At 38.6% G+C, this 9498-nt stretch overlaps 1 protein-coding gene across 1 annotated transcript in view; it reads left to right on the top strand.

Moving 5' to 3' along the window:
• Positions 1-9498, top strand: part of ARHGAP28 (Rho GTPase activating protein 28) — a 124638-nt gene that overhangs the window by 33174 nt on the left and 81966 nt on the right. The window contains exon 5 of the mRNA XM_006868715.1: positions 7101-7113. Within this exon, the coding sequence (XP_006868777.1) occupies positions 7101-7113 (13 nt within the window). The remainder of the gene's footprint in view (positions 1-7100; positions 7114-9498) is intronic.

The following is a 9498-nucleotide window of genomic DNA, read 5'->3' as shown; positions in this document are numbered from 1 at the left end:
CCTTTGAGTTGTGGTGTTGGAGGAGAATACTAAAAGTGCCACGGACTTCCAAAAGAACCAATAGATCTGTTTTGGAAGAAGTGCAGCCAGAGTGCTCCTTGGAGGCCAGGATGGCTAAACTTTGCCTCTCATACTTTGGACATATTGTCAGGAGGGAACAGTCGCTGGAGAAGAATGTCATGCTGGGTAAGGTGGAGGGTTAGAGAAAAAGAGGAAGACCCCCAACGAGATGGATCAGCCAGGTGGCATCATTGATGGTGTCAAGTGTGGCAGCGGTAGTGAAGTTGGCCCAGGATTGGACATTGTTTCATTCTGCTTTGCATGGGGTCGCTATGAGTCAGTTCCAACTCGATGGCACCTGACAACAACAACAGAAAGCTCAAGAAATGATGAGCTATATTATATGGCTGTTTTTCTTTTTTAATTAAAAAAAAAACTAAAATTAGGTGGTCTTTTTCCTTAGCATGGATTCTGCTTCTTTTAATCTTTCGATTTCATGTTTCACATGTGGCCTTCATTGCTTTGCTTGTAATTTGACTGGGCTGCTCCAGCCACCAATCCTTGTTTCTGGAAGAAATTTGCAACAACTGGCTCTGTCCTTCTGACCTTACTTTCCTGGAAACCCCAAACGGTAAATTCCCACTTTTCTCTTGTTAGCCTGAACTATTATTATTCAATGAATATCGTTAGCCACTAGTAAACCTAGAAAATTTTGTTGTTGTTGTTGTTAATTTGGACTCATAATTTACTGGGGAAATAACAGTATACTGTTTTGAAAGATAGGGAGAATGGATTTGTGGAAGGCAACTAGCAGTGTCTCCCACAGAGGGCAATGTCTGTTATAGTGCCTGACATTTATTGGACTCCCAATATTGTAAAATAAATGTTGTTGTTAGTGCCATCAAGTCAGCTTGGACTCATAGCAACCCAGTGTATACCAAGAACAAAACACTGCCTGGTCCTGCACCGTCCTAACAGCTGTCATGTTTGATGACGATGTCCTCTGAGACTATGGTCCTGAGCCCCCAGACTCAGTGACTCATTCCTTCAAGGTGTTTTGTTATGTCTAAAAAGCGTTAATACCTTTTCCCCTGTATTCTCTAACACAATTATGGATATCTTTGTAGCAAAGGTAAATACTCACTCACAAATATCCTCTGGCAAACCTATGTATATATTTGTGGGTATGTGCCCACTCTTCCCCTCACACCCAGTCAGCTTGCATGTCTATCCATGTATCCAACCTAGATCAATGTTAATTGCAGGCTTGTGTACATATACTGCTCTTGCAAAGATTTAAAGCCTCAGAAACTGACGGTCACTTAGCTACAACAAACCTCTGTTGCTGTTAACCCTTTCACTTCTCCCTCTGTCTTCTATCTCCATCGTTTTCTTTCCATCCTCCCTCATGTTGTATATTGTTTTCCTCTTCACCCACATTAACACATGTCAACCCTCTAGCCAATTAACTACTCCCCCTTCCCTCCCACCCCTGGCCACCATCAAAGAATGTTTCTTTTAGTATGATTTTTTACAGTAATGGTTTCATACAATATTTGTTCTTTTGTGATTAATGTGTTAATTTGTCACAATAATAATTGTGTTCATTTTACTCAGCATGATGTCTTCTAGGTTCATCCATGTTACAAGGTATTTTTACAGACTCATCGTTGTCCTTTAATATTGCATAGTATTACATTGTGTATATGTACCGAAGTTTGTTTATCCATTCTTCCACTGATGGGCATTTAGGTTGTTTCCATCTTTTGGTATCCTGCAATGAACATGGATGTTCATTTATGTCATGACTCTTATTTCTCTAGGGTTTCTGGGTCAAATGGTATTTCTACTGCCAACTTTTTGAGAAAAACACTGTATCATTTTCCATACCACTTGTATCATTTAACAGTTCCACGAGCAGTGTATGAGGGTTCTAGTCACTCCACATCTTTGCCAGCATTTGTTCTCTGATTATTTGAACTTTGTTGTTAAGGCTGAGATGAGACGATATCTCGCTGTTTTCATTTGCATCTCTTGTGTGCCGCAAAGATAAACATTGGACTGCCAGTAACTACATTAACAGTTCAGACCCACCAGCTTCTCCTCACAAACCCTCTACAAGATTGCTGTGAGTCAGATCTGACTCAATGGCACTTAACAACAACAACAAAATGATTTTATGAGCTAAGCATCTTTTCATGTTAGTTGGCCATCTGAGTGTTCTTTGGAGAAGTGTCTGTTCACATCCTTAACCTATTTTAAAATTCGATTACTTGCTTTTTTTCTTGTGAGGTGTTAAGAGATTTTTTTAAATAAACATTAGATATGATTAGTCCCTAGTCTGATATGTAATTGCCAAAATTTATTTCCCACGTTTTTGGGTTCTCTTTTTTTCTGTTTTGATGCACTGAAGTCTAATTTTTCATAGGTCCCAGTCATCTAGTTTGTCTTCTGCTGTTTGTGTGTTTTCAGTTATATTTGATAGTCAATTTATGCCATGATTCAGGGCCTCTGTGTATGCCACTATATTTTCATTGATGATCTTTACAGTTCTAGGTGTCTTACACATCTTACGTTTATTTTTGTATTTGGTGTGAGACATGGGTCTTGTTTCATTCTGCTATAAATGGATATTGCCAGTACTAATTAATGTATTTGGGCCCTTTGTCCATTAGGCATCCATAAGTACATGGATTCACTTTGGGTTCTCAATTTTCTTCCATTGGTTTGTGTTTGTCATTGTACCAGTGCCAGGCTGTTGTTAGCCAGATGGGTTTTGCTGTATCCCAATTCTTTTTAGAGATGAGATCCTGGATGAAGAAGGGATGTTAGCAGTTAGTTCTCTGCAGAAATGTCAACTGGTAAGACAAAGCAAGGGAGAACTTAGAGTAACAAGTAATTCTTTCAAGGCAGAAAGGAAAACTTGAACTAAAGAAAATCCTACTTACCTTGTAATAGTGAAGAAAGCAGAGACTCTAAAAATCACAAATGAATCATTGAATAGTTACAGTTACAAATAACTACATGCCTTATCTATATCTAATTCAGGATTAATAAGAGCAGCTACAGCTACAGTCACAACCAGAAGTCAAGACATGGAGGATGTTGTTAGATACATTTCCATTCTATTGACTGATCTCATAATGAAAAATCCTATGCTAGCATATGTGCTTCTCTCAGTGGGAATTTCTGTTCTCACCATAAGAAAAACATTGAAAGTCCAGACATTTTGTAAATGTAAATACCTGTGAGGAGCAACAATAATATCTTAAATATGTGCTGTTATTAAGTGCCATTGACTTGGTTCTGACTCATAGTGACCCTGTATAGGGTTTCCAAGGCGCAGCTGGTGGGTTTGAACCACCAACCTTGTGGTTTGCAGTCCAGTGCTTATCCTACAGCACCTCACCAGGACTCCTTAATGTGTAGCATCAAGTGAAAAAAAAAGTACAACATCTCACTTTAGAAGAAAATGCATTTTATTATAGCCCAGCTTGCTCATTTTAGTGGAGTTCATAGGTGGCACCAATGGTTAAGTGGTTGGCTGTTAATTAAAAGGTTGAAGGTTTGAGTCCACCACCCTGAGGTGTCTTGAAGGAAAGGTCTGATGATCCACTTCCAACCAAAAATCAGCTATTGAAAGCTCTATAGAACACAGTTCTACTCTGACACACATAGGGTCACCTGGAGTCAGAAGCAACTCAGTGGCAACTAGGATTTTTTTAATACATTTTAGCACAGAATTTCAGAAAACACTCATCTGATTTACATAGCTTCCAGGAAAGATATGTCAGTAGAAAGCTTTTTTGTTAGGGGTGAATCTCATTTTTTTATCTGTACGCTGGAACAAGGCTCTGGTCTCCTATTTAAGTGGTCCACTATGAAGTGGAGATGTAAGGAAGACACGGGATTTCTGACGTCTACCACACTGTGACCCCTGGAAGAAATCATTTAAAGCCAAATACTTCCCTCCATTATATATCAGTGTTGCCTTCTCCTCAACTCTACTATTTCCCTTCCCGTCAGAAGGAATTCCATCAGAAATATTTTTTGTTGTTCTAAGAATAGCTCATGTACTTGAACCACTGATGATGATGTTTACTTTCTATACAATTTGGTTTTGTTCTATGCATATTTTAACATGGAACACCTTATCTGGACCTTACTCCTATCCTAATATTGAATAATAGTGGTATTATGTGATCTTCCTTGTAGGCATGTGGCTATTAGCCTAACACAGGCAGCATTGAACTTCACATTCCATCTCAAAAGATTCTCTCATCATCCCCAGAAGGTATTGGCCATTTTGAATCCTCCAATCATATTAATTATTAGGCCATGATTGGCAAATTTAAGAGGAATGGTGTCATATTTATTGTCAAAAAGAGCATAGATAATATATACCCATGTAAAGACTTGTAGTCAACTGTTCATGGCAACTTTATTTGTAATAACCAAAAATTAGAAACAATTTAAATATTCACCCACATATAAATAGTTAAACACCAATGGTATATCCAAACATTTAAAAGCAATTAAAAGGGATGAGCTATCAACACATTCAACAACATGAATGGATCTCAAATAAATTTTCCATGTGAAAGAAGTCAGACCAAAAAGTATTCTATTTACATAAAAGTCTGGAAAACACAGACAAATCTATAGTTAGGGAGGAGTCCTGATGGTGGCACTGTAGGATAAAGCACTAGATCACAAAGTCAGTTTGAACCCCAAGGTCAGGGGTTCAAACCCACCAGCTGCTCCTCGGAAACCCTATAGAGGATTGCCATGAGTAGGAACTGACTCAACAGCAGTAAACAACAACAACATAGTCAGGGAAAGAAGATTGATGATTGTCTGAGGACCTGGGAATTGGGCAGGTTAGGGAGGTTAGATGACCACATTGTGGGAAAGGTGCTGTTTTTATTCATTGTCTTGAGTGTAGTAATGGTTTCATAGGTCTTTCAATTTTTTAAAATTTCTTCAAAGGTCATTAAATTGCATATCTGTATACTTTAAATATGTGCAGTCTGTTGTTTTCTAATAAACTTGTTAAAAGGAGTCCATGTAACATTTTATGGTTTTATTAATATCCAACATGTTTAAGCTACTAACAATAAGAAAGTCATCTATTTATTATATGTGTTGACCTTTGTAAATCACAAGTGTTGGTAAATTTGGGCATTTATAAGAGATATATATCCATTCTATTTCAATTCATATCCATCAGAAATCTAGTCTGCAAACCACTTTCTGTATATTTAAAAGAAGATACTTTCCATGTCAGCAGTGAATAGAAATATCAACAGTGGAGTTGTTAATTTATTCCAAAAAATAGTTAATCTACAATTACTATTGATTCAAAATTCACTGCAAAATACAAAGTCATACCATCTGTTAAAAAGCATTATGCCAGATACATTTGTGCTTGTGTTGTATAAAAGAAAATCGAAGCAACCATGATTTAAACAAGTAGAAGTTTATTGCTGTCACAAAACAGAGAACCAGTGGTGAGTAAAACAAGAATGGTACGGCTACAAAAACAATACATTGCCAACCTGAGCATACATCTGACTTATTTCTTTTCATACTGTCCCCTTTAATATGGAGCTTGATCCTTATGCTGACAAGCTGGTTAGAAAGCTTTGAGTATCATGTTGCTGTTTGTATCAGGGACATGTGCCAACTGGCTGTTCATCTTCATCACATAGGAGACTGCACAGAACTCCTGTTTTTCAACAGACTCACCCTGTTATGAGGCATTGCGTTGTGTTGTTTCCTGTTTGAATTCCTCTGTCACGTTTTCATTTTTTTGCCTTTGTTCTTAGGGTTTGAACTTCCACAAAAACTTGCCCTTTTGCTTGTTCCCCTTGGCCAGGGCTCCATGAGCCCTTTAAAATTGAGAACCAATTTATTTCTTCAGTTTCTGGACATTTTCTTGTATTATTTATAAAAATATTTTTCTCTTCATTTGTATAATCTCCCTTTTTAGATGATTGTTACTCTGCTTGAATTAAATTTCTTTCTCATTGTCAGTATTTTTGTCAATACTAGTTTATTTGCTCTGTAGTCTAGGTTTCTTTAACTTTATATTCTAGATTACTATTTTTGGCCATGGCTGTATTTCAGAAAATGTAATGTCATTTCCTAAGAACAATTCCTTTTGTTCTGATTTACTTACTCATTGTGGAGTCCTGGTGCGATGTTCTAGGATAAGAACAGGAGGCTAAGCTCAAGGTCGTCAGTTCAAACCCACCGGTTGCTCCTTGGAAACCCTACATAGGGCCCTTATAAGTAGGGACCAACTTGAAAGCTCTAGTAGCGTAGTGGTTACGAATTGGGCTGCAAACTGCAAGGTCAGCAGTTCGAAACGACCAGCTGTTCCATAGGAGAAAGATGAGGATTTCTGCTCACGTAAAGATTTACAGCCTCGGAAACCCTGTACAGGGTCACTGTGAGTCTGAACCGACTCCATGGCACATAACAACAGCAACTTGAAAGCACTTAACAAAACAGTTCTTAATTCATAGCAGCAATTATTTCTTAAATCTTTCTGAAGATCTGAATTAAATTATTTTTAATGAATAAAATGGTTATCCGTGTGCTTATTGAGGTATAATTTGCAAACAGCAAACACATTTACATTATATTGCAATTAGATTTGACAAATGTTTTTATTCAGGTAACCACAATAAGTCAAAATACAAAGCATTTTCATTGCCCCATCAAGCCCTTTACAGTTGATGGTTCTCTCAATGTGCAGAGATAACCCGGGTGTTTTTTCCAGCATCTTGGGTGGGTTTCACATATGTTGTTGTTGTTAAATGCCATAGACTTGGTTCCAACTCATAGTGACCCATATAGGGTTTCAGAGGAGCAGTTGATGAGCTTGAACTGCCAACCTTATGGTTCGAAGTGCAATGCTGATCCTACAGTGTCACACCAGGAGTCCACACCAGGGTTTCACAAATAAATGGAATTAAATACAATATTCTTCTTTGTATCTGGCATCTTTTGTCCAAATAGTAATTTTGAGATTCATCAATTTGCTCCAAGTCTGATCCTTTTTATTATTAAATAGTTATAGTTCACTAAAGAAGCTCTGGTAGCGTAGTGGTTACAAATCGGTCTGTTAACCTTAAGGTCAGCAATTCGAAACTACCAGCTGTTCCATGGGTGAATGATGAGGCTTTCTGCTCCCATAAAGATTTACAACCTCAGGAACCCTGTACAAGGGTCACTATGAATCGGAACCAACTCCATGGTACTTACCAACAACAAATAGTTCACAGTGTAACTCTTACCACTACTTATATATTCAGTCACCTAGTTGTGAACATTTAGGTTGTTCTCAGGTTTTAGTTATTTTGAATAAAGTTGGCATAAACATCTTTATACACTTATGAATATGTATCCTCAATTCTCTTGGAAAAATACTTAGGAATGCAATTTTAATTATATCAAATGATATATATCTCACTACAACTGTACAGATGTATACGTCTTATTACTGTTGTTGTTGTTAAGTGCCTTTGATTCAATTCCGATCCATGGCGACCCTGTATAGGGTTTCCAAGGAGCAGCTGGTGAGCTTGAACGACCGGACTTGCAGTTCAAACGACTTTGCAGTCTGACGCATTAGCCCACAGCTCCACACCAGGTTGTTAAGTGCCGTCAAATTGGTTCTGACTCATAGCAACCTTGTATAAGATTTTCGAGGCTGCAGATTTTTGAGGGAGCAGCAAGTCTCATCTTTCTCCCTCAGAGTGACTGGTGAACCAATTTCGTGGTTCAAAGACCAGTGTTTATCCTGCAGAGCCACCATACTCCCCATTCACATTGTTGTTGTTAAATGATGTTGGGTCTATTCAGACTTGTAGCCACTTGGTATAGGGCTTCCAAGGAGCAAATGGTGGGTTTGAACTGCCCACGTTGTGACTCACAGTCCAGTTCTTATCCTACAGCCCCACACCAGGATGCCATACACATTAGTAACAGAATGAAATCACACAATCACATTTGGAAGAATATGCTAGAAGGAAAATATGCTTATTTGTTTTTTTCCAATTTGCTTAGTGCTATTTGTTACCTTGGAGTCCTGGTGTGGCACTGTGGGTTAATGCGCTAGACTACAAGATTGGTTTGAACTGCAAGGTCAGTGGTTTAAGGTTACCGGCTGCTCTTTGGAAACCATATACAGGGTCACTATGAGTCAGAACTGACTTGACAGCACTTAACAACAACAATTTGTTACCCAGATTTTATTCTATTGAGTGACACTGAGGATGGGTGTAAGTGACTTAGGATGTCACCTCAGGGACACACAGAAGGTGGATTATGAGGAAGGAGTCTCTCCTAGACAGTCAAGCAAAGTTTAAAAGAAACAAAATTTTTCAGTTTGTTCGTAAGCACAACCACTAAGAGATCTATCACCACATCTTTTAAATCCAGCAAGAAAGAATTTAATTGATGAATACAAAGTAACTAAATTCTATCTTTAGAGAAAATTAAAAGCAGCTAGGAGTCCTGGTTGTGGTGCTGTAGGGTAACTATTGTGAGGTCAGTAGTTCAAACCCACCAGCTGCTCCTCAGAAGCCCTATACAGTGTTGCTATGAGTTGAAACTGACTTGGCGGCACTTGACAACACAACAGGCAGAAACAAACAACCAAAACTAGTTGTTGGTGAATACCCCGTGTGGAGAGTGTTGTCAAAGTTCAGCCCTCATGGCTGAGCTCGTACAGAAAAATCACTCTTTTCTATTGTTTTTTTAGTATCAACTAGGATATAAATATTTAGGCTTTTCCAGTTGTTTTCCAAGAGTGAACATCTTATATGGAGAACCTGTCCGCTTTTGTTATGTGTAGTAGTAAGTGGAGTGAGCAGTGCCGTGTCTGGGCCAGTGTGGGTGGTATCCACTCAGGGAACGTCTCACTCCAGTTTGATGGCAGCAGTGCCCTCAGCTTCAGGCTGTGCCTCCAGGCCAAGGGAGCTGTAGGTCTGTTGTTTCTGACCAAGGAATCAATCTGAGTTCTTTTCTCCTCTCCTGTTCCCGTCTTTACTCTTGCTGAGATCTCAGAATCCTGTTGAGATAAGTCATAGTGGGAAGGTGGTGTGCTAATTGAAGAGCCCATGAAAAGAAATGGAGGTGATGGGACACTGTTCTGCAAGGAATCGCCGGACTTCTAGGTGGAAGTACAGCTTATTTGAGCCCCTATGTTCCCTGCTCTAGAAGTTAGAAAACTTCCAGAGAGAGCTGATTTTATTTTTCTATTCTCCCATTTCTATCTTTTGTTGAGGCTTATTTCCCCTTTCTCAAACCCTTGTGCTCATATAAGAAACAAAGTACTACCACCACCACCACAACCATAGCCATAACCATGCCAATTAGTTCATATTAACTTGTTTCTTTTTTCCCTAGGATTCTATTTGTTGTTGTTGTTTGGTGCCATGGACCCAGTTCCAACTCATAGCGGCCAGGTATAGAGTTGTTAAGAAA

Source organism: Chrysochloris asiatica, unplaced genomic scaffold, assembly GCF_000296735.1.
Source record: "Chrysochloris asiatica unplaced genomic scaffold, ChrAsi1.0 scaffold00122, whole genome shotgun sequence".
Lineage (NCBI taxonomy): Eukaryota > Metazoa > Chordata > Mammalia > Afrosoricida > Chrysochloridae > Chrysochloris > Chrysochloris asiatica.
Note: the sequence above shows the minus strand (reverse complement) of the source record. Positions and strands in the feature narration are given on the sequence as shown.